Source organism: Gobio gobio (assembly GCF_949357685.1).
Source record: "Gobio gobio genome assembly, chromosome: 11".
Taxonomy (NCBI): Eukaryota; Metazoa; Chordata; class Actinopteri; order Cypriniformes; family Gobionidae; genus Gobio; species Gobio gobio.
The window spans coordinates 16,287,693-16,313,563 of record NC_137104.1 but is presented as its reverse complement, the minus strand read 5'-3'; the positions used below and the strand labels follow the sequence as shown (position 1 = coordinate 16,313,563).

Genomic DNA, 25,871 nt, shown 5'->3' with positions numbered 1-25,871 from the left:
AGGGAAATTGTGATTGTTACTAGAAAATGTATCAAATTTAGTTTTTCTCAGCTCTAAAATATTTATCAGATTCAGAAATTCTATATCTTTATTAAATGATTACATTTGCTTATTTAGTAGTTACTATTTCAAAATAACATCACAGTTTGAAGTTACAAAAGCATAATACTTATGATTTTAATACTCTGATTTTAACTATGAACAAGTAAAAAATGACAAATAATTAAGCGAATTTATTTAAACGTTTATATTTACCAGCCATTCAAACTATCAACCCCACTGCTTTTCATGAAGATAATGAACTTATTCACTGGTTATTCGAATTACCGTAATCACTCTATTACACAGAGCTCTAATTTAACATGATTCTGCAAAGAGCCAACGACTTAATTTATGCATAAACAGATTGTTTTACCGTGTCTAATCTGTCTTCCAATTATTTATTTTAAATCTTTAATAATTACAGTTCCGAACTGTGGGAAATGTAAACGAATAGACAATTCAAGCTACATCTTACGCCTCTATATGTGGGTCGTTACGGTAGGAATCGCTGACGCCTACTGGAAGTGAATCTCTACAAACCTGCTTTGCTTTTACACTCATTCATCAGCTCACCTAGAAGTTAACTGACATTTCTGATTCACCGGTCTCGTTTGAATCTCAGTGTTCAAATATGTCTGCGGTAATTAGGAAGATCATTCACACTGCAACAGCTCCTGGCGCGATCGGGCCCTACAGGTGAGAGTCTCTCTGCAGTCATCATGACAAACGATGTTTATAACGCACACGTGCCATGCTCAAGCTTATGGATAAGTGTGTTTTACCTATTGCACCGACAGACAGTTATACATTTAACAGTCTGTCTTGAGCAAGAAAAGGCCTGACATAAGTTGCAGTGCAATATTTGTTCGGGGCGTGTCTTTAGACAGCGCACTCAGCAACTTTGTGCTGGAGATTTTTGTGCAAATTTTCATATACTGTTCGGACGAGATGTCTTCTGTTCAAAGAAAAATCCCATATACAGTCAAAGCCCCTGTTAGACAGGGCATATACAGGTAAGATTCCTGACAACCAACTTTACTGTTATAGAACGGTATCATTTAGATTCCAAACTTTTTAAAAGTGTATTGATTGGGATTGTATTATGCATGCATTATAATATAATTTTGGAACTGCTCCATACTCCCACTGTTTTATCATTTTTAACACATGGGGCTTTAACCCCCAATATAAGAAAAGTTTTCTGTAGCACTAAATAACTTTAGTAACTTTAACTTTTAATACTTGCAAATAAAAAATGGAGAGATTTTCTTTTCTTTTTTTAATACAATATTTTGCATATAATTACTTGAAAGTCGTTAAAATAGGGGTGTTTGCGTTTCAACCGGTTTCAACCAATAGACAGTAAGAGGAGGTGTCATGTTCATTGACTTGACCAGAGGTTAACCTGGTATAATTTCTGGCACATTTTATATACATGTATATATGTTTTATATACACCTATATAACTTATGTCATATACCAAACTGGAATAATAATGTTTTTGTTTTTTTTATGTTTTTAAAAGAAGTCTAGCAAAGGCTGCACTTATTTGATCAAAAATGCAGTAAAAGCAGTAATATTGAGAAAAATGTGTATAATTTAAAATGACTGTTTTCTATTTTAATATATATTATAAACGCATGATCACAGAAATCATTCTAATATGCTGATTTGTTGCTCAATTATTCATAATGGTTCTTTTTATTATCGGTGTTAAAAAAAACGGATTAATATTTTTGTGGAAGCCATGATACATTTTGCCCAGGATTCTTTGATGAATAGAAAGAACTTTACTGTCATGTTTGATCAATTTAATGCATCCTTGCTGAATAAAAGTATTATTTTTTTTATTTTTTAAATCTTACTCCAAGCTTTTGAATGATTCCCACAAAAATATTACAACATTGATAATAATTAAAAAAAAAAAAAATTGAGCACCGAATCAGCATATTAGAATGATTTCTGAAGGATCATGTGACACTGAAGACTGGAGTAATGATGTTGAAAATTCAGCTTTGCCATCACATGAATACATTTGTACACTTTACAATATTTCAAAATAGAAGTTATTTTAAAATCTCATAATATTTCAGAGTATTGCTGTTTTACTGTATTTTTGCTCAAATAAATGCAGCATTGGTGAGCATAAGATCAAAAATCGTATTTATTGAATCAAGATTTGATGTATGTGTTGACCTATGATCTTCAGTTTCCTTGCAGTTGCGCAAACCACACTTGCGTAAAAAGAACCAGCATTAACTCCATTTATATAACTTTCTGAACTAGTCTTGTATTAGACACATATTAACTTGGACTGTGATCTCAAGCTGGACTTGTACATGATCTTATTGTTCAGTACAGTGTGATATCTTAAAACTAATTTTAGTTTATATAATCTCCAGTATCCAGTTTATAATTAATAATATCAAAACTATTCAAATGAGATCTACCTTAACAAGGCAAGAAAACTGTATTGGTTATTACTGCAGTGTACTGGTTATACCAGCAGACGGCAGAGGAGGACAACATTAATGTATATTAGTAAATATCCCTTTTTCTTCTAAAGTCAGAGTTCAAAATTATTTCACATTTTAATTGATGTTGCTTCTACATTCAGCCAGGCTGTGTTGGTGGACCGCACTATGTACATCTCAGGACAGCTGGGAATGGACGTTGTGTCAGGACAGTTGGTGGCGGGAGTGCAGGCTCAGACCAAACAGGTGACAAAACGCAGCACCCGTTAATAGTTCTTTACATTTAGATGAACATAGTTTGGAATAAATGAATCATTTACACGTATTAGAACTGTTACGGCCCTGGTCTAGGTCAGGACCGCAACATAAATGACACAACACAAAATGGCTGTTCAAGTACTCATTTTATTTTCTCAGTTTCTCAGATCTTTCTGATCAGTTCTTTTGTGCGGCAGCCATTGGAGAACACCAACCAAAAACAAAATACGTAAACAAAAGAACTGAAGCAAATGATCAGGGGTGAGCAAATGCCAAAATAATAAACAAACAACACTCTAACTTCCCATTAATGAACTAACTTCCCTGTGCATAAAAATAAAGAAACCAAAATACAACAACATAACCTACCTCCCTATCTATCCAACAAAACAGGAGAAAAGGGTGGTGGCCAAGTGGCCTACAAAAATAAATAAGGCACTCACCCCCTACAGCTTCACATGTGATTTACAAACAAGTTCATGGGACATGGACGTTCAAGACATAAAGCTCTCACAATGGTTAACAGCACTCTGTAACTTACTTTAACAGCATTTTCACTAAAGCTGAACACCAAGGCTAACACATTAGCAATAAGGATCAAGGAGAGAGACACACAGCAGCAATCATGGCAAGTAACAAAGAGAGTGCAAACAGGTAAAAGGCGAGAGCAAAAAGTGAGAGCGCCCTCCAGGGAGACTTGGAGGAATTTATAGTCCAGGCCTCATCTCTGGTCCAACCATCGACGGTCACTCGTTAAGCCTTGGGCCAATCCTGTCAGAGAGGACACACAGGAACATACACAGCATACAATACGTCATAGACGTAACACCCCCACCCTTAAAATTACAAATAACTGAATTTGTAATACAAACAAAAAAATTCTTAACGCTCAAGCTTACTTGGAGCACGTGACAAAGCGTCAGCAATCACATTCTCACATCCTTTCTTGTGTCGAATTTCCAGGTTAAAACCTTGGATCAGAAGAGACCAGCGCATTAACCTCTGGTTTGAATTTGACATTCGGAAAAGAAACACAAGGGGATTATGGTCAGTATACACCAAAACAGGAACAGTAGAAGCGTCAAGATAGATTTCAAAATGTTGGAGTGCCAACAACAGTGCAAGGGCTTCTTTTTCAATGGTGCTGTAATGCTGCTGTGACTTCGTGAACTTCTTTGAGAAGTAAGAGATTGGGTGATCAATTCCCACAGCATCTTCCTGAATAAGAACTGCACCTGCTCCCACGTCACTTGCATCTACTTCTAGTTTAAATGCTCTTAAGAAGTTTGGAGCGGACAAAACTGGGGCACTGCACAACAACCTCTTGATAGCATCAAAAGCTGATTGACACTCCATATTCCAATCAAACACTTTAGACTGACTCAATAAATTTGTGAGTGGTGATGCAATTTCAGCAAAGTTTTTGCAGAAGGCACGATAATATCCCGTCATTCCCAAGAAACGACGCAACTCCCGCTTTGTGGTTGGAGCTGGGAAAGTAATCATACACTCAATTTTTGCTTCCACAGGACGCACCTGTCCCTGACCCACACGTTTTCCCAGGTAGGTCACGACTGCCTTACCAAACTCACACTTGGCAAGGTTCAAGGTAAGTGAAGCAGCATTTAACCGCTCAAACACTGAACAGAGACTTGTCAAATGCGGTTTCCAGTCGAATGAATAAACGACAATGTCGTCTAAGTACGCCTCACAGTTCTCTAATCCAGCAAGCACAATTCTCATCAAGCGTTGGAATGTAGCGGGTGCATTTCGCATCCCGAAAGCCATCCTCTTGTACTGAAGGAAATTATCAGGAGTGACAAAGGCAGATATTTCTGAAGCCCTGGCCGTCAGAGGGACCTGCCAATACCCTTTTAACAGGTCAAGCTTGGTCACAAACTTTGCAGCACCCACCCTGTCTATGCAATCATCCATCCTTAGCAAAGGATAAGAGTCAGGTGTTGTAATGGAATTTACCTTACGGTAATCTGTGCAGAATCTAAAACTCCCGTCAGACTTCGGCACCAGCAGACATGGTGAGCTCCACGCACTCGAACTTGGCACAGCAAAACCATGTTCCAGCAGGTATGCAGATTCTTCTTGCATCATTCTCCGTTTGACAGGGTTTACACGATAAGAGTTCTGTTTGATAGGAGAACAACCACCCACGTCAATGTCATGCTCCAACACCGTGGTTTCACTGGGCACATCAGAAAAAAGAGACGGAAACTTTTCAATTAGAGCAATAACATCATTTTGACACCCTTCACTCAGGTAGCACAGGTGAGACTTTAAGTTCGTCAAGAGCTTTGAATTTTCCAAGCGAGCACATGACACTTCTCGCACCCTGAGCCCATCCTCCTCAGGACAGTACGCAGCTATGACAGCAGCGACAGGAACAGTGGTTTTGAACACATTCTGTGGCATATCTCTCGTTACATAGGCTTTCAACATATTAATGTGACACACTCTGGTTTTACGTCTTCTGTCGGGTGTATTGATGACATAATCAGTGTCACTTAGCTTCTGCTTGATTGTATAAGGACCATAAAACTTTGCTTGTAACGGTGATGTAGGCAGAGGAAGGAATACAAGCACCAGATCACCTTCCTGAAAACTGCGATACACACTCTTTTTATCAAAGTGCTTTTTCATTTTTTCCTGAGTGATGCTCAGATTTGAAAGTGCCACTTCACGAGCTCTATATAAACGTTCTCGAAAGGAACTCACATACTCAAGTACATTAGTTTGTGGTTTTGTCTCACGCAACAATTGTTCTCGCAACAGTTTCAACGGACCACGAACAGTGTGCCCAAACACTAATTCAGCCGGACTGAAACCCAGAGATTCTTGAATGGTCTCTTTCACGGCGAACATAACCAATGGAACACCCTCATCCCACTCTTTCCCCGTTTCAAAACAGTACGACCGCAACATACTCTTTAGCGTCTGATGAAATCGTTCTAGTGCCCCCTGTGACTCTGGATGGTAAGCACTAGAAAATGTATGCTTGACAGACAGACAGGTCAAAACCTGAGCAAACAGCTTGGAGGTAAAATTTGAACCTTGATCTGACTGTATGACTTTGGGAATGCCAAAGGTAGAAAAGAATTTAATCAGTTCCCTTGTCACGTTTTTAGCTCTAATCGTACGCATAGGAATCGCCTCCGGATACCGAGTGGCAGCACACATTAGAGTTAACAGGTACTGATAGCCAGACTTCGTCTTCGGTAGTGGACCAACACAATCAATAATGATTCTCTCGAATGGTTCAGACAGAGCTGGAATAGGATGAAGAGGAGCGTTAGGAATTCCCTGATTAGGTTTACCAGATAACTGGCATACATGACATGAACGACAGTATCTGGAAACTGCTGCTTTCAAACCAGGCCAGAAGAAATAACGAATGATGCGATCGAAAGTTTTATTTACTCCCAAATGGCCAGAAAGAACATGATCATGAGCCAAACACAGAATCTGTTCACGATAACTCTCAGGGACCACCACCTGAAACACAGTTTTCCAGCTCAAATCCTTCTTTGATGGCGACCATTTACGCATGAGCACCCCATCTTCCCAAACGTAACTTACATCCTTAGTCGCTACCTCATCCTTCTGTACAGCCACGGCAACACACTTATCCAATGACGGGTCAGCTTTTTGCGCAGCAGCCAGCTGCTCCCTCCCTGTTCCCAGCAGAGACTCAAGTCGGACTGCAACAGCTTGATCAGGAACACCGACATTAGAAAAAACATCCTGCACACACTCCTTTTCAGCAGCTCCATCAGTCATGAATGTTTCAGACACATCTAGAACATCATCAAATTTTCTAGTCTGAGCCCTCGTTACCGCACAGGCAGGAAAAACTGACGGAAATTGTCGACCCACATCAATCCGTTCGCGTAACTCAGTCACATCTGGCCTATCCACTACGATCGGCTGAGGAAACACTTTACCACCAGCGATATCGTTACCCAGAATCAGATCGACTCCTTCAACAGGAAGCCGAGAGCGTATTCCCAACTTCGTAAAGCCTGTAAACAAATCAGACTTAAGATAAACTGAATGTAAAGGCACTTTAACACAGCCAAGCTCAATACCACGAATTAACACACTTGATCCGCAGTATGACTGTTCAGAAAATTCTAGTGCACTTTCCAAAATGAAGGACTGAACCGAACCCGTATCTCGCAAGATTGTTATAGACTTCAAACCTCCCTGCTCATCTGAAAGAGATACAGAACCATTCATAATAAATGGACAGTACAGGTCAGTATGTGAACTAGCAAACTGAGATGGCATAGTGTCAGTCTGGACCAAAGCAACTTCTTTTGGTTTCTCAGGAGATTTACCCTGACTCCAGCGTTTACAATCCGCAATTAAATGTCCTTGCTCACGGCAGAAAAAACACACACGACTTTCTCCCTCACGAGACACATATGCGTCACGAGACACATTCGAAATGGCTTCTCTATCCTCTCGTTTTACCTTACCCTTATTAAAAACTCTTGAGCGGTTTCGCACAGAGAATTCAACAGATGAGCCATTATACACAGACGGGGTAAAAGTAGTTTTGTGCGTGAGCACAAATTCGTCTGCCAAAACAGCAGCTGCCGGTATGGACAATACCTTCTGTTCGTTTAGGTATACCACAATATCCTCCGAAATGCAACTTTTAAAGTCCTCCAACAGTAAAAGTTCTCGTAACTGTTCAAATGTGGTAACACGGCTTGCTGCACACCATTTATCGAACAACACAGTTTTCTCATGAGCAAATTCACCAAATGTTTGACGGGTTAATTTCTGATGATTTCGGAATTTCTGTCGATAAGCTTCAGGTACTAATTCGTACGCTCGCAACACAGTAGCTTTGACAGTATCATAATCCAGACTTTGCTCGACAGGTAAAGCTGTACACACTTCCTGAGCCTTACCCACTAATCTACATTGCAGAAGCAACGACCACAACTCCTTCGGCCAACGCAATGTAACTGCAATGCGCTCAAAAGCGACGAAATACGAATCTACCTCCGTCTCTCTAAAATGAGGAACAAGTGTAACATATCTACTCACATCCAGATTGGTTACAGACTCACCAATAGATGAAGTAGTAGGGTGTGGCGGACTTTGAACCGGTACAGCTGAAACTGGCGCATTCACTGGCGTGCGAGGAGATGGAGGTCTCGATCTAGGCATAGGCACAGGTACATTAGGTTGTGCTTTAGCTTGTAGTTCCAAACTACGTAATTTAAACCTACTATCAGTCTCCAACTCCACAGTTCGATAGTGAAGCAACTGCGCGTCATAATCCTGTTTCTTTAACTCTAGATCCAACTCTTTCAGTCTAATCGCTAGCAAAGGATCAAAACGAAGATGACTAGGATCTATATTAGGAAAAGACAAAGTTTCCTTACCTACATCAGTTTCAACACTCTTCCGCTCATCCGGCAAAATTCCAGCCTCTATCAACTTGCTATATAACTCCTCTTTAACTACCCGTTTTTGCCCCTCCCTAGGAACAGGAATATCAAAGAAATCTGCAATCTGCAACAAATCAGCCTTACGACACTTATTATATTCCTCCGTTGTAGGATATAATGTAAACGACGTTAAATCAAATTCCATATTCGACCGTAACTCGTCCCACACAAAAGAAAATTACCAGACAAACAAACGCATGGTTACTTCCACCACATACCTCCATTTACATGCCCAAACAAACCTCCAAAATGCATGTCTGCACCACACTAGTCCCCAATCTATGTTATCCGTAACGGACAAACTCCCAGTTTAGATGAATGAAAACAAACTAATCAAGCCCTTAACTTAGACCATCCGCCACGATCAACCGGCTGGACGAGCCCCCAATTTATGTTACGGCCCTGGTCTAGGTCAGGACCGCAACATAAATGACACAACACAAAATGGCTGTTCAAGTACTCATTTTATTTTCTCAGTTTCTCAGATCTTTCTGATCAGTTCTTTTGTGCGGCAGCCATTGGAGAACACCAACCAAAAACAAAATACGTAAACAAAAGAACTGAAGCAAATGATCAGGGGTGAGCAAATGCCAAAATAATAAACAAACAACACTCTAACTTCCCATTAATGAACTAACTTCCCTGTGCATAAAAATAAAGAAACCAAAATACAACAACATAACCTACCTCCCTATCTATCCAACAAAACAGGAGAAAAGGGTGGTGGCCAAGTGGCCTACAAAAATAAATAAGGCACTCACCCCCTACAGCTTCACATGTGATTTACAAACAAGTTCATGGGACATGGACGTTCAAGACATAAAGCTCTCACAATGGTTAACAGCACTCTGTAACTTACTTTAACAGCATTTTCACTAAAGCTGAACACCAAGGCTAACACATTAGCAATAAGGATCAAGGAGAGAGACACACAGCAGCAATCATGGCAAGTAACAAAGAGAGTGCAAACAGGTAAAAGGCGAGAGCAAAAAGTGAGAGCGCCCTCCAGGGAGACTTGGAGGAATTTATAGTCCAGGCCTCATCTCTGGTCCAACCATCGACGGTCACTCGTTAAGCCTTGGGCCAATCCTGTCAGAGAGGACACACAGGAACATACACAGCATACAATACGTCATAGACGTAACAGAACGTTAAGAAAATAGAGTCCATTTTGATTTCACGCTGACACAAAGTAACATGTTTTATTACACAAAGCTAAAAAGCGTTCTTGGTGCATATTTCAGTGTTTTTTCCTCAACTTTATAGGCACTCATTAACATGGGGGAGATTCTGAAAGCCGCTGGATGTGGATATGAAAACGGTAAGTCATCAAGCATCACCTGCATTACATGTCAGTTCTTTCGTGCTAATTTTCAGGCATTTTATAGCGTTCTTTTTTGTTGTTGTTGCAGTTGTCAAGACCACAGTATTGTTGGCAGACATTAATGACTTCAATAACGTCAATGATGTTTACAAGCAGTGTGAGTATGAATGAAGGAGTCACGGTGGCAGAATTGACTACAGAATGTTACATTTATCCCTAAACATACAACCACAGGTTTTGCTTGCAGTTTTAGTGATCTTGGTAATATAGAAAAAATCCTAATGTGTAATGAGTTGATTCTAAAAGTGGAGCAAAAATGACTATCAAGGTTTCTGTGGATCCTTAAAAAGTCTTAAATTCCTTAATGTAAAGATAAGGCCCAAATTAGCATTGAAATATATTAAATCCACTTTTTAAAGGTCTTTAAAATGCAACTATTATTATTATATATTTTCAGTCCATTTATATTAATAGTCGTATTAATATTATAAAATAGATTTTTTTAAATACAATATTTTCTTCTTTAAAAAACAGAAATATCCATTATTCATTTGTACTGTATATCTCTGTTGAGCAGGGTGATTACGTTTGTTCGCATTGAAGCCGATGGAAGTGATGTGCGGGTCTTCATTTTTTTTAGAAAGGTCTTGAAAATTGTATTTAAAGCTACAGTGTGTAACTTTTTTTAGTTTATTCTTAGCTAAAAACACTTAGTTCTTTCAAAAATATGTGCTCATTAATGTATATTTACTTCTTTCAAGTAATAAAGTATTCTCGTAAGTTTATAATATGCCATCGAAAATACATACGGGTAAGGGGTTCGAATGCGGGTCGCCATGTTGCCCCTCCATCTTGAAAGTACATTAGTCAAAGAGGGACATACCTGTAAATTCAAGCTTCGCCTTTCGCGTTTTGACACTCGATGGCACCGTGTCGAATGTGGACGAGGTCGAACTGGAAGCCATATTAATCTTATTAAATCGGCCACCGTAGGAGTTAAAACGAAATCGGAATTGAGAGGAACAGAAACTAAAATGTACTGGATGGTCATATACCTTTTCACCGCTAGATGGGGGAAAATATCACACAGTGTAGCTTTAAAAATATTATATTGGAAGTGTTGATGCCTGATACCTGCAGATACCCTGAGTGTAATTTGTTGTGAAATTAAAAACAATCATAACTTTTTATGTACAAATGTGTATGTCTAAAAAAACCTTCCCAACCTGCATTCTGGTGGTAATGCGTTAAGCTAAGCAAGTTATTGATTATTCAGATGTTACACAATGATGCCTCTGTGCAGCCCTTGGTATTTCCTCTTTAATACAAAGCTGATGGGTAATCCTATCCTGTCTGCGTGTAAAGGGATACAGTGCAATTCTGTGAAACGAAAGCCTCCTCTCTACGAGGACAACCCATTATCACTGCCTCCTACCTCACAGAACTTTCCATGATGTGACATGCAAACCTGCAGTGTCAACAAATACTCCGATTCATTTTCATTCTTTCTTTAAAACGTATGATGCACTTAATACATAAACACAGGAATAAAGGCCTGTTCACACCTAGAATGATAACTATAACGATTAGCATCCACACCAGCCGACAATATCATTCTGTTTATTATAAGCGCACGCTCCAGTTTTGTCATCTGCCAACGCTTGAGCTCTTGAAAGCAGGTTGGGTTCTGATTGGCTGTGAATCTTCTTCAGCTGGGGAAAAAAATCACTGGAAGTGATTCCAGCAATATCTTTTTTTGTGTGTGTGGTGTGTGTGCTATTCTTTTACATTTATAATTTATTTTTAGAACTATCGTCCTTGGTGTGAATGGGCCTTAAAGGGTTAGTTCACCCAAAAATGAAATTTCTGTCATTAATTACTCACCCTCATGTCGTTCCAAACCAGTAAGACCTTCGTTCATCTTTGGACACAAATTAAGATATTTTTGATGAAATCCGAGAGCTCTCTGACCCCTCCATAGACAGCAACACTCAAGAGGCCCAGAAAGGTAGAAAAACATTAAAATAGTCCATGTGACTCGAGTGGTTCACTTTGCTATTCACTTTGTTGGGCTATTCATAAAGTACAGCTCTTCCGGGTTTTACGGCAAAACGCCGGCTCACTATTGGCCGAGCACGATTCCATGATCACATGCAAGCGTTGTGGTGTTTACGTGAATCGTGTAGAAGACAACATAAGAGATTGTTGAATAAAGTCATTCTTTTTGTTTGTTTTTGCGCACACAATGTATTCTCGTCACCATAGGCGTAAATCGCGGGGGTCAGGACCCCCCCGGGTTGTCTGCCCCTTAAAATTATCATTAAAAACCACATTGTGTATTATAAATAATATAATTGTGTAAGTAAAAAACAATTAAAATGCAAACAGGGTTTTAAGTTTAGAAACATTTTGAGTGCCCCCTCTCTTGCCTCAGTGGTTTAGTCCAATACGCACCTCACTGACACACACACACACACAAGGAGAGAACAGTTCTTCAGTAGTTGTGGAACTCCAGTAAGGGCTGTCAAGGCTAGTTTATTCACTTTAAACATCAGATGAAGTGATTTTTTTTCCCTCTTTAATACAGACGATGCGGAGTTATTAATAAATAAGCAATGGCAAAAAATTATGATACTGATGTATTTTTCCATAAGTCCGATATTTTATTTATTATTGTTTGGTAGCTTGTTGTTAGTCACCCACTACAACTAACATGGCAATAAATAAGCCTCTGTGTGAATAGATATTAGGCTAATGTAGATTTACGCTTTGTTAGGTTTTGCTCAATACTATGTGGAAGAAGCAAGAGAATTTAATAATTATATTACCGCGTGGTGAACCTATGATAACTCCTATATGATAACTATTGCTTTGTGTTGTTGACCAGATAAAATGGCAGGGAAAAGACAAACGGACATAAGATAATTTTTCAGAAAAATGCCACAATTTTGGCTATTATTTGTCCCCTTCAAAAATTGCTCTTGAGATTTTTTTTTTTTGTTTACTGTCCCCAACTGTTAGATGAAATTTACGCCCATGCTCGTCGCTTCATAAAATTAAGGTTGAACCACTGGAGTCACATAGACTATTTTAACAATGTTTTTACTACCTTTCTGGGCCTTGAAAGTATTTATTACGATGCAGTTGATGTAAGGAGGGGTCAGAGAGCTCTCCGATTGTGTTTCGAAAATGAACGAAGGTCTTACGGGTTTCGAACGAAAATGAGGGTGAGTAATTAATGACAGAAATTACATTTTTGGGTGAACTAACCCTTTAAGAAGCTGTTTTTCATTTGAACCATGTAAGATGAAGGTGATAGGATATAGCTAATAAACACAACGTGTCAATTTTAACCTTACAGTTTTGTTTACTTTTGTAATCAGTAACCTAAAGTTTCCCATAGTCTGACTTTCTTTTTTGACATATGTTTCTGTCCCCTTTCTTTCTCTTTAGTTTTCAAGAACAATTTCCCTGCTAGAGCTGCCTATCAAGTAGCTGCGCTGCCCAGAGTGAGTATTAAGTGCTGGTTAATTAGTGGTGTTTGCTATGGCAACCAGCTAACTATACACTACCGTTCAAAAGTTTGGGGTCAGTACGGTTTTTTATTATAAAGAGAAAGTACTTTTATTCAGCAAAAACACATTAAATTGATCAAAAGTGACAAAGACATTTACGATAAATTCTGTTCTTTTGAACTTTCTATTAATCAAAGAATCCTGAAAAAACAAGACTGGAGTAATGCTGCTGAAAATTCAGCTGAAATTAGATTTTAAATTATATTAAAATAGCAAACAATAATTTTAATAATATTTCACAATATTACCTTTTTACTGTATTTTTGATCAAATGTAGCCTTGCTGAGCATAAGAGGGTTCTTTCAAAAAAGTACCGCTCCCCAAACTTTAGAACGGCAGTGTTAATATTATATTTTAGCATGAAACCAGGTCTAAATTGAGCTCTTTTTTTCCTGAGCCAGTAAGCAAATCACATGGCAACACCCTGGCAACCACCCTAGCATCGTTTTAGTAACTTTTGCATGGCCACCAATCAAATTTCCTTCAGAAAATGTACAAATCTAGTTGATTATATATAATTATAAATATTGCAATAAAATATATTATTTGTATTTATACCTCATCTTAATTTCACTTTCTGTTTTACAGGGGGGGCTTGTTGAGATTGAGGCAGTCGCTGTGTTGGGACCAATCACAGACGCCTCCTGACTATATGACCCCAGCATGCATCACAAATTGTAAATATAGTTAAAATATAGACAAACTGCATCCAAGATTACAAAATAAATCATACTTTTATCCTCCCATTACATTACATGCTGGAATACAAGGGAAATCACCAACAAAAAAAGCATTCCTTTTCATGGGCAATATCTTCTGTTGCCTATTTTGCTAATATTATTATCATGATATCGAAATGTTCCTATTTTATCTTTCATCATTATATTCATGTAATATATAACAGCAACCATTCAAAAACCCAGTTCAAGTTAAACTTTATTTTTAAACCCCTACAAATCTGTCGTTATCACACCACAAAAACAACATTTCCTCCATTTCCAAAGTTCTGTTCAATCTGTCGTGTTTGTTGCAGGAAAACATTAGTATAAAATCAAATAAAAGTATTTTTCAAATATCTTTTCCATTGTCATTTTAAATGTATATAACATGCATGGATTTTACTGGTCACTAACAATTAAGTTGATTAAAATATTGCATAATATAATTATATAAATAAATCACATTTACTTTCACAATTTTCTTTGGCTTTTCACATCTTTATCCAGGGGCAAAGCCACTAAAAAGAGGCATCAATATGAAATATTAATAAAATATTGAATGTCTAACTAAAGCAAGCTATTATTGTTTACTTTGTGTTGGTATTCTGTGTATATAAAGACAGGCACAAAGTCTTTAAAGACTAGTTGGTCTATTTCTTGGCAACGAACAAGCAATATCTAAATAATAAATAAACTAATGTTCTATTGTTTCTTTAAACCATTCATGTGGAATCCTGATTTGATTGTGGTTGAATCTGGATTCTGTGGTAACTGTGCCAATTGCTGCACACTTAACTATCTTCACCAGAGGCTGAAAGAGATGAAGTGGTATGGGAAATCAATCAGATAAGACATTTATCCTCAGGATATGCTGATCTTTTTAGGTCTGACTTGAATCATATTACCCTACTTACCAGGTGCTTCCTCTGGTGGGGAGGAATCTGCCTGGTCCTCAGTTGTGTTTTCTGTGGAAATATAGATTTATCTAATTAATTCATAATTTAAGTTTAAACAAAACTGAAATTATTTCCACATTGCAATCAAGATATTTGCATCAGTGGATCAATTGTCGTTCACATTTGAAATTCAGACAATGAGGCATGCTGTGGCCCTCACCACGATTACAATTTGACCTCAAGAACTATGGTTAAAGATTAAAAGAATGCATTACTTCTAATTCAATTATTTATTGCACAGATTTTCAAACCCCTAAGACTTAAATGGGTTGCCAGGATGATTTAGGAAAGTGTGTGTGTGTGTGTGTGTGTGTGTGTGTGTGTGTGTGTGTGTGTGTGTGTGTGTGTGTGTGTGTGTGTGTGTGTGTGTGTGTGTGTATTAAATAAGACTTCAGATGCAAAAGCCTCTAAGTCCGTCTGACGTTTTTCTTTAAAATAAGCATTTTTGTCAGGCTTCTATAGGTTTCTACCTAAGTACCAGTACTTCTGAATGGGCTGAGGGTGGGATTTAGTGGGTTTGAAGTGAAAGTATTTTATGAACGTATACTATATGCGATTTTATTTATATATATGTATATGTGTGTATGTAACAAAGTTCAAGACTCTGGCAGGAACTGGCAAGCATAACTTCAATGACAAAATAAACAAATGAAAGAAGCGGCAGCCACCTCACAGCCAACTGGCTGATAAATATAAACAAAACCACAACGTAAAATCACAATCAGAGCCTGGTCCTGTCCTGCCTTTTACTATCGTCACTCCTCCTTTTATGCTTCCGGAGCTCCTCGAAGGGACTTGAGACCAGTGTGTGGCAAAGATGTCGCCCAGTAGCATTTGCTCAACCGGCCTCACTCCACTCCACAGCTCTGGGCTCCGCCCTGCTTCACGCCACTATATATATATATATATATACACTATATTGCCAAACGTATTGGGACACCCCTCCAAATCATTGAATTCAAGTGTTCCAATCACTTCCATGGCCACATGTGTATAAAATCAAGCACCTAGGCATGCAGACTGCTCTACAAACATTTGTGAAAGAATGGGTTGCTCAGTGAATTCAAGCGTGGTACCATGATAGGTTGCCACCTGTGCAATAAGTCCATTCGAGCAATTTCCTCTACTAAATATTCCACGGTCAACTGTTAGTGGTATTATAACAAAGTGGAAGCAATTGGGCACAAAAGCAACTCAGCCACGAAGTGGTAGGCCATGTAAAATCACAGAGCGGGGTCAGCACATGCTGAGGTGAACAGTGCACAGAAGTCACCAACTTTCTGCAGAGTCAATAGCTACACACCTCCAAACTTCGTGAGGCCTTCAGATTAGCTCAGGAACAGTGCGTAGAGAGCTTCATGGAATGGGTTTCCATGACAGAGCAGCTGCATCCAAGCCTTACATCACCAAGTGCAATGCAAAGCATCGAATGCAGTGATGTAAAGCAGTGGAGACGTGTTCTCTGGAGTGACAAATCACGCTCCTCTGTCTGGAAATCCAATGGACAAGTCTGGGTTTGTCAGTTTCCAGAAGAACGGTACATTGTGCCAAGTGTAAAGTTTGGTGGAGGGGGGATATGGTGTGGGGTTGTTTTTCAGGGGTTGGGCTTTGTGAGAACAGTTTGGGGATGGCCCCTTCCTGTGAAGGAGCCCAAACCGTGCACAAAGCAAGGTCCATAAAGACATGGATGAGCGAGTCCTGACCTCAACCTTTGGGATGAATAAGAGCGGAGACTGCAAGCCAGGTCTTCTCGTCCAACATCAGTCCCTGACCTCACAATATTGGCAATAAAGTGTATATTCGTATGGCTTGATTTGATTGTATGTAAATGGTTGTATATAGGCTACCATATGGGTCACGTCAATTAAAAAAAAAAAAAAGGGTCCCTCTTAAAAAAGTTTGAAAACCACTGATTTATTGCATATTCACATAATCACAAAATGGAACCTGTCGGTTGTACTGGAACCTGGTTTTAGTAGCCAAAATCCTATCTTGTCTTTTTCAAGTTTAGTTCTCCTATACTTTGTCAGATGGAAGAATAGTTATGATAGAAATCCTTAGTTCAGTGACAAGGGCTGGGAAGTGAAACTAAGCAGAGTAGCGTTGTACTCCTTGGTCATGGAACAGTTACACTTCAGGTTACTAGAAAAATTATTACCAATTAAACCACTACAAATCACCTTTCACTTGAGGTGTAAAGTTAAGTATGAATGTCTATAACAGTGCTTTAACTTTTTAAAATGATACAAAAGGTATTTCAGGAAGTCTTCATTACTAAAAGAGAATGTGCAAGGTGTTTTGCATCTAGAGAAAATCCCTTGAAACTACCAAAACCATTTGCATACACAAGCACAAAACAAGGTATAATGTACCTTAAAGGGATAGTTCACCCAAAAATGAAAATAGCCCATAATTTACTCACCCTCAAGTCATCCTAGGTGTATATGACCTTCTTCTTTCAGACGAATAAAATCGGAGTTATATTACAAAAGTCCAGGTTAATCCAAGCGTAAGAATTGGATTTATAGTTGCTCTGTTTTTGAAGTCCATAAAAAGTGCATCTGCCCATCAAATAACGTGCTTCACGCGGCTCTGGGGTGTTAATAAAGGCCTTTTGAAGCGAATCGATGCGTTTTTGTAAGAAAAATATCCATATTTAAAACTTTATCAAGTAAACTTTCGGCCGACGCCTTCCCTGTTCAATTTATGGAAAAATTGTTCCCCTGCCGATCGAAAGACTAACGCGACCAGGTAGGCGTCATGACGTCACGTACGCATCTTGAGTTTCACTTTCAACATTCAACACTTTTCCACAGAAGGCGGTTGGCCGAAAGTTTACTTGATAAAGTTTAAAATATGGATATTTTTCTTACACAAACGCGTCGATTCGCTTCAGAAGGCCTTTATTCACACCCCAGAGCCGCATGGAGCATGTTATTTGACGGACAGATGCAGTTTTTATGGACTTCAAAAACAGATCAACTATAAATCCAATTCTAAAGCTTGGATTAGCATGGATTAGCCTTAGCCTGGCTATATTACTTTTGTAATATAACTGATTTTATTCGTCTGAAAGAAGAATGTTATATACACCTAGGATGACTTGAGGGTGAGTAAATTATGGGCTAATTTTCATTTTTGGGTGAACCATCCCTTTAATCTCGAAAGGAACCTCGAAACGTACCACTTGGTGCTGGTTCTTCAGTATTTTCAGCTGTCATGGAGGGGTCGGATTCAGCAGGTTCAGACGTGACTTCTGGTTCATTGTGAGCAACTGCAGTCTCACTGTCTGCTGCAGGACCACCATTTTCGTTACTTGTCCCTTAGAGATCAAGTAGAAGACAAATATTTTGACCGTTTAAAACCATAAAAAATTATTACTTGCAAAAAAAATAAACATGAGCTTAAATGAAATAAAATATATGAAAAACCTAAACTTTTCAAAACTTTGCAGGGTAGGGTTGGGAATCAAAAATTGATTCCAATTCTGAAATCAAATACTTAAGGCCAGGAATTAGATACTTGTTATAAAATAAAATTTTTGATTCCGCTTATTGATTTCTGTGAGCGCATTTTAATGTGGTTTTAAATCATTTAAACCAAGAAGACGCGAGAACGAACTCAATTTGGAATTCACGCTCTGTTTTCTGTGCTGGGCACATCCAGAGCGCGGGCACACAAAGCCGCCTCTCATACAGTGCATGAATACTGAATTGAGTTCTCTTTCGTGTCTTCTTGCGCTTGAATTGATTAATACACGCAACATTATGACAAAATATCCTCATAAACACAGTCGGTTATGTCTTAAGTGAACGTAAACAGAAAACGCATGTGTAACAGTAAACTGAATCCACACATTCGGTCTTAAAGTGACAGCAGCCTAATAAACCTGGTTACTGTAAATCAAACAACAAAAGAAAAAGAAAATCCCTCACTGATCTTGATTAAATAACTTTTGTAACTAATAAGGGTTAATCTATATTTTATTTATAAAAGAATACTATGCAGTGTTGTTTTACATTTGATTTCAATCTCTGAATTTGTTCAGTTGTATTTATTTGTGCTATTGATAATTTGCTTATTTGCTCTTATTGGATTACTGACTGTACACTTGTCTTTAATAAGGTTTGAAATATATATTAGTCTAGTTTATTAGTTAGTTATTCTTTAGGATGCTGATTTTTGTTCATGGTATTCAGCTGCAACAGACTATTTTGCAAAAAGGCACAGAAAATGTTTGATATCTAAATGTTTGACTTCATTTTTTATACCATATTGGAAATAAAAAAACAGGGAATCCATAAGAATTGGAATCGGAATTGCTCAAATTCAAACAATACCCAACCCTATTGCCAAGGAAACATTTTTCATTTTCGTTTAGTTAAGTTGAAGTACTAAAATAACTAAAACTATATAAAACGTACAACTTTATAAAAGCTATATAGACAATTATATAAACGCACAACAAAATTACTAAAACTTAAAATATACTAAAAATATAAAAAAATCGAATTCAAATAATTTTAAACAAAATCTATAATAGTATATCAATGATAGTAAAACAACACAGATTTTTATCATTAAAAAATCTAAAATAATAATAATATTAATAGTGTTTTTTCACTATTATTTCCCTCATATTATTGATCACATACAGTATGTTTAGGCATATTAAATTGGGTACAACTAGGCACATTCCTTATTATGACTGCATTTTAGTGTCACCGAACAGAATTACGAAAATAATTATTTTCAGACAGGTTACCGCAACACCAACCATCATCTCAATTTCAATATTTAAAAAAAAATGACACACCTCAATTTAAATTTAATTAGAAAATTCTTTCATCTTCCAATCTGAGTTCAGTATACTCAGCCCTGTTCAACACATTTTACTATATTTAAATAATTTCCACAGAATTCACATTTCATTAACAGAAATATGAAAAACATCTGTTATGCCCTTTCTCTCTCATTACAGATGTCAATAAAGTTAATGTGAGTGTAAAGGCAGGCGTCCCAAAACTTTTGGCAATATAGTTTATATTCATATGGCTTGACTTGATTGTTTGTAATTGGTTGTATATAGGCTACCGTATGGGTCGCGTCAAATAAAAAAAGGTCTCTCTTAAAAAAGTTTGAAAACCACTGTTATTGCATATTCACATAATCACAAAATGAAACCTGTCGGTTGTACTGGAACCTGGTTTTAGTAGCCAAAATCCTATCTTGTCTTTTTCAAGTGTAGTTCTCCTATATTTTGTCATATCACCAGATGGAAGAATAGTTATGATAGAAATCCTTAGTTCAGTAACAAGGGCTGAAAAGTTAAACTAAGCAGATTAGCGTTGTACTCCTTGGTCATGGAACAGTTACACTTCAGGTTACTAGAGTTAAACAAAAAAAGTATTACCAATTAAACCACTACCATCACCTTTCACTTGAGGAGTAGAGTTAAGTATGAATGTGTATAACAGTGCTTTAAAGGGATAGTTCACCCAAAAATGAAAATTAGCCCATCATTTACTCACCCTCAAGTCATCCTAGGTGTACATGACATTCTTCTTTCAGACGAATAAAATCTGAGTTATATTACAAAAGTCAAGGCTAATCCAAGCATTAGAATTGGATTTATAGTTGCTCTGTTTTTGAAGTCCATAAAAAGTGCATCTGTCCATCAAATAACGTGCTTACACGTGTTTGTGTAAGAAAAATATCCATATTTAAAACTTTATCAAGTAAACTTTCGGCCGACCGCCTTCCCTGTTCAATAAATGGAAAAATTGTTGAAAGTTCCCCTTCCGAGACTAACGCGACCAGGTAGGCTCGTCATGGCGTCACGTACGCATCTTGAGTTTCACTTTCAACATTCAACACTTTTCCACAGAAGGCGGTCGGACGAAAGTTTACTTGATAAAGTTTTAAATATTTTTTCTTACACAAACACGTCGATTCGCTTCAAAAGGCCTTTATTAACACCCCGGAGCTGCGTGGAGCACGTTATTTGACGGACAGATGCACTTTTTATGGACTTCAAAAACAGAGCAACTATAAATCCTAATCTAATGCTTGGATTAGCCTGAACTTTTGTAATATAACTCCGATTTTATTCGTCTGAAAGAAGAATGTCATATATACCTAGGATGACTTGAGGGTGAGTAAATTATGGGCTTATTTTCATTTTTGGGTGAACTATCCCTTTAACTTTTTTAAAATGATACAAAGGTATTTCAGGAAGTCTTCATTGCCAAAAGAGAATGTGCAAGGTGTTTTGCATCTAGAGGAAAAATTCCCTTGAAACTACCAAAACCATTTGCATACAAAAGGACAAAACACAAGGTATAATGTACCTTAATCTCGAGAAGTCTGAAAACTCGAAACGTACCACTTGGTGCTGGTTCTTCAGTATTTTCAGCTGTCATGGAGGGGTTGGATTCAGCAGGTTCAGACGGGACTTCTGGTTCATTGTGAGCAACTGCAGCTGTAGAGCTCTGTATTTCCTCTGAGGGAACAGGAGCTGCGCTGGATGTCTGTGGAGATTCCGCGGCATGGGTTTGGTCTGGAATTGTCTCACTGTCTGCTGCAGGACCACCGTTTTCGTTACTTGTCCCTTAGAGATCATGACAAATATTTAAAACCAATTTTTTTTTTATTACTTGCAATAAAAATAAACATGAACTTAAATGAAATAAAATTATGAAAAATCTAAACTTGTTTTATTTCATCTAGTTGCCGAGTAGGGTTGGGAATCGAAAATCGATTCCACTTAAGTCCAGGAATAAGATACTTGTTATAAAATAAAAATGTAGATTCCGCTTATTGATTTCTGCGAGTGCATTTTAATGTTGTTTTAAATAATTTAAACCAAGAAGACGTGAGAAAGAACTCAATTCAGGACTCGCACACCGTTTTCTGTGCTGGGCACATCCAGAGCTCGGGCACACAAAGCCGCCTCTCATACAGTGCATGAATACTGAATTGAGTTTTCTTTCGTGTCTGCTTGCGCTTGAATTGATTAATACACACAAAAGTATGACAAAATATCATCATAAACACAGTCGCTTATGTCTTAAGTGAACGCAAAAAATTGGATCAATACATTCGGTCTTAAAGTGACAGCAGCCTAATAAACCTGTTTACTGTTAATCAAACAACAAAAGAAAAAGAAATCCCTCACTGATCTTGATATAATAACATTTGTAACTCTAATAAGGGTTAATCTATATTTTATTGTATTTATTTGTGATATTGATAATTTGCTTATTTGTTCTTATTGTATTACTGTCTTTAATAATGTTTGAAAATAATGTTTGAAATGTATATTAGTCTATGTATCAGTTAGTTATTCTTTAGGATGCTGATTTTTGTTCATGGTATTCAGCTGCAACAGAATATTTTGCAAAAAGACAGAATATGTTTGATATCTAAATGTTTGACTTCATTTTTTCTACCATATTGGAATCAAAACAGGGAATCCATAAGAATTGGAAAATTGCTAAAATGCTAAAATTCAAACAATACCCAACCCTATTGCCAAGGCAACATTTGTCATTTTTGTTTAGATTAAGCCCCCGTCCACATGAAGCCAGAGCTTTCCCTATCCAATCTTTTTTTTCCTCATTTCAAGAAATATCTGCGTACACACGAAAGCACTGAAACCGACTCAAAACGATGTAGTATACATGTCAGACCAGTATGTGGCGCTGTAATTCTGCCACAGAGATACACTAAAAATGGAGAAGAAGAGTTGTGGCTAGAAGGGGTATAGCAATGGTAGGAAGTGAGGCAAAATCTCACAATAAAATAACAATAAATACATTTGCTACTTACCAGATGTGTTTTATTAACGCCTACACCAACCCCAACCCTAAACCTGCCCTTACAATAATGCAAATACAGTAATTAAATGACGCAATATTTATGTGCGTATGCCCAGTGGCCATAGCTGTTTCCCTTCTAGTCTTTCCCGTGCGGGACGTGGTGTGATGACATCACCGTTTCACAAAATATACGGATTGGCTGTACACACGAAAACGCAAGAGTGTCGTTTTCAGATTTATCCAATCTCTTTCATAAAATATCGGTTTCATGCTCCCAAAACGCCGGATCCGTGTGGACGAAACGTTGATACGGTACAAAATTTTTACGTATACAGCTAAATGCGTCTCAGTGTGGACGGGGCCTAAGTTGAAGTACTAAAATAACTAAAACTAAATAAAACTTACAACTTTATAAAAGCTATAGACTTGGTCGGCATTACTGGGAACGCCCACAAAAACGTAATATTCGCCATATGCCGTGGGGGGAAACAAGCCATTAGAATGAATGCACGTAGATATTGTTAGACGCTTTATCTTTACTCTAAAACTTCCGATAACTTGCTAGAGGTGCAGAACGCCACATGGCAACTTTTCGGGACTGCACCAAGCAAAAATAAATCGTAATCATTACAAAGAGCTTGTTTTCCCCCACGGCACATATGACCTTTTTGTGGGCGTTCCTACAGTAATGCCAACCAAGTCTATATAGACAATTATATAAACACACAACAAAATTACTAAAACTTAAAATATCCTCAAAATATAAAAAAATCTATTTCAAATCATTCGAAACAAAATAGTTTATCAATGATAGTAAAATAACACAAAACAAATCTATAATAATATTAATAGAAGTGTTTTTTCACTATTATTTCCCTCATATTATTGATCACATACAGTATATTTAGGCATATTAAATGGGGTACAATTGGGCACATTCCTTATTATAACTGCATTTTGGTGTCACCGAACAGAATTACAAAAAATATTATTTTCAGACAGGTTACCGCAACACCAACCATCATCTCAATTTCAATATTTAGACATTTCTTTCATTTTCCAATCTGAGTTCAATTTACTCAGCCCTGTTCAACACATTTTACTATATTTAAATCATTTCCACATTTCATTAAGAGAAATAAGAAAAAACATCTGTTATGTCCTTTCTCTCAACTCATATTCTATGTATCGAGTGTCGATAAGGTACAAGACACACATTGACATCCTAGTTAAAAAATGAAAACTAATGTGACAACAGCTGCTGAAGAAAATTGATGTATTGAAACAGGCAAACCAGCAAAGGTTTATGACATCAGCCATATGTGATCTAAAGTACACAACATTTACATGAAACATTCTTCTCAGCTCCGGGACAACACGCTTTGTTTAAATGTCACCATTGGCAGATTGACATGCATCACCACACTTGAATGAGCACCTGAGGTGTGGAGGACCTCCACTGGTCACCTTAATGTTTTTCCTCAAATTCCAAGAAATCACCATAGAAACACTGTGATGGTTCAGGAAACAAACACAGCAACAAAACAAAATACAAATTTCCCTAATTTGTTTGACAAATTTAATTCAGTACAATTAGATTCAAAATTCTATTCAAATGATTTTGTAATTTGTATAGCACTTTATAAAAACATATCAGGTGATGAATCATGTTCATGAGATTGCAATCGCCTACATTTTGTTAAAATGCATGTAAACATATAAAGGAAAGAGTTTAAGGTATACATTTTAGGTGATCAGTCCTGAAGTGTGACATTTTGTTCCTCAACTCAATGCCACACCAAAGTTATGTGTTTGTATCCGGTGAATACACTTTGCCACTATAAATAAAAACATCTGTCAAATGCTAAATATAAAAATGTAAATGTAATATGGGATCATAAACATCATCATAGTGCTCCTAGTGAACCTTATAGCCACATAAATATCCTTTTTCTTGTAACTTTCAGTTAAAGTCTAATGGTTTAGGATCTGGGCAAGGCGTTTAACCTTAGGTTTCTCCAGGGGGACTTTCAGTGTAATGTATACTGTACATTTCTCTATGAGAGACACTGGAGTCAAGTAGATCTAAACTGCATGGCGGGCTGATGACAGCATTCTGGATAAGCATCTAGGTGCCTTACACAAAGGTTGAGTTTCAAGTTAGGGTGACCCAAGGTCCGAAAAGTAACTAAGATTGCAATCTTCATCTCACTTAAGGATTTACAATGCATTTTAGCCATTATGACATCTATATCACATGATCAAAATACACCACCACATGCCTGAAATTCTTCCTTCACCTCATGAAACACCTTGCAAATCAACAATATTTGACAAAATATAACTCAAATGGGAATGTTTGGCCTGTATAGTCTCACCTGATGTGCTCCCATCTTCTTTGGTGTTGGGTCGTGTTGTGTCTTGAGCTGTGGTCTGAGTGCTGGAAGTGCATCCCATCGTGTCTTCCTATGACAGTAAGTGAAGTCAAGCACTTTGGTGAGTGTTGTCGTGCCCGGCGGCGCGCATCGACTTCAAGTGCAGGAAGACTGGGCTAATTAAACGCTCACTCGATAGAGACTGCAGTCATTCCCTAACCAGGTAACACATTGGGTGTATCTGAGTGTGTATGAGCGGCGGTCATATGCAAATCTGCCCTTATTCGCGGTAACAGGTCACGGTCCAATGCTAAAACATCAGTGAACGCTTGTCTTCTCTGATTAAAATGATAAATAATTTGTTAAGAAATTATTGCTAACACTTTATGTTTTAACCTGAGTTCTAACAACCAAAATAATGATATAAATCCGAAAACATCCGTTTGATCAAAAAAGAAAATGTACTCTGACTTAAATGATGACATCACGTAGTCCATTTGTAATGATTTTGGCGACATCTACAGGTGACTTCTGGAGTAGCACTGGCCCCAAGAACTCAAACTGAATGTCATAAAATGTGTAAAATTCAATATTTTGATGCTCTACAATGTGCAATTTATCTACAACTATGGTGGATAATGTCAGTGCACAGAAAATGCTATATGTCCTTGTTAAACGTTCTGCTTTTTTTATCATTATATTAGGATATTGAGTTGGCTATGGCTTTTAAGATGAGAAAAGTTATTGGTTTTAAATTATACTTACAGTTCAATGGTCTGTTAACACACATTAAGTAAACGTTTTAGACTCATTTTCTCAGGGCCCTATCAACTTTATGAACTTCCAAC

At 37.5% G+C, this 25,871-nt stretch overlaps 2 protein-coding genes across 3 annotated transcripts; one reads left to right on the top strand and one right to left on the bottom strand.

Annotated features, from left to right (window-relative positions):
* The first annotated feature begins 537 nt into the window (after window positions 1-537).
* rida (reactive intermediate imine deaminase A) lies at window positions 538-14,595 on the top strand. Of its 2 annotated transcripts, none has more exons than XM_079828857.1 (6): window positions 538-738; window positions 2,660-2,762; window positions 9,521-9,575; window positions 9,667-9,735; window positions 13,032-13,087; window positions 13,742-14,595. In XM_079828857.1, the coding sequence occupies exons 1-6, from the start codon at window positions 674-676 to the stop codon at window positions 13,799-13,801; spliced, it is 408 nt and encodes a 135-aa protein (XP_079684983.1). In that variant the 5' UTR covers window positions 538-673; the 3' UTR covers window positions 13,802-14,595. The 2 variants fall into 2 exon arrangements, with proteins under 2 accessions (XP_079684983.1, XP_079684984.1); XM_079828858.1 differs by lacking the exon at window positions 538-738 and adding an exon at window positions 759-1,055 and having other exon boundaries at window positions 13,742-14,587.
* On the bottom strand, window positions 14,072-25,266 carry LOC307133673 (uncharacterized protein). The gene is made up of 5 exons (XM_079828856.1): window positions 25,027-25,266; window positions 21,214-21,438; window positions 18,013-18,150; window positions 14,787-14,837; window positions 14,072-14,683 (listed from the first exon to the last, which is right to left on the bottom strand). The coding sequence occupies exons 1-5, from the start codon at window positions 25,103-25,105 to the stop codon at window positions 14,664-14,666; spliced, it is 513 nt and encodes a 170-aa protein (XP_079684982.1). The 5' UTR covers window positions 25,106-25,266; the 3' UTR covers window positions 14,072-14,663.
* Window positions 25,267-25,871: the final 605 nt, after the last annotated feature.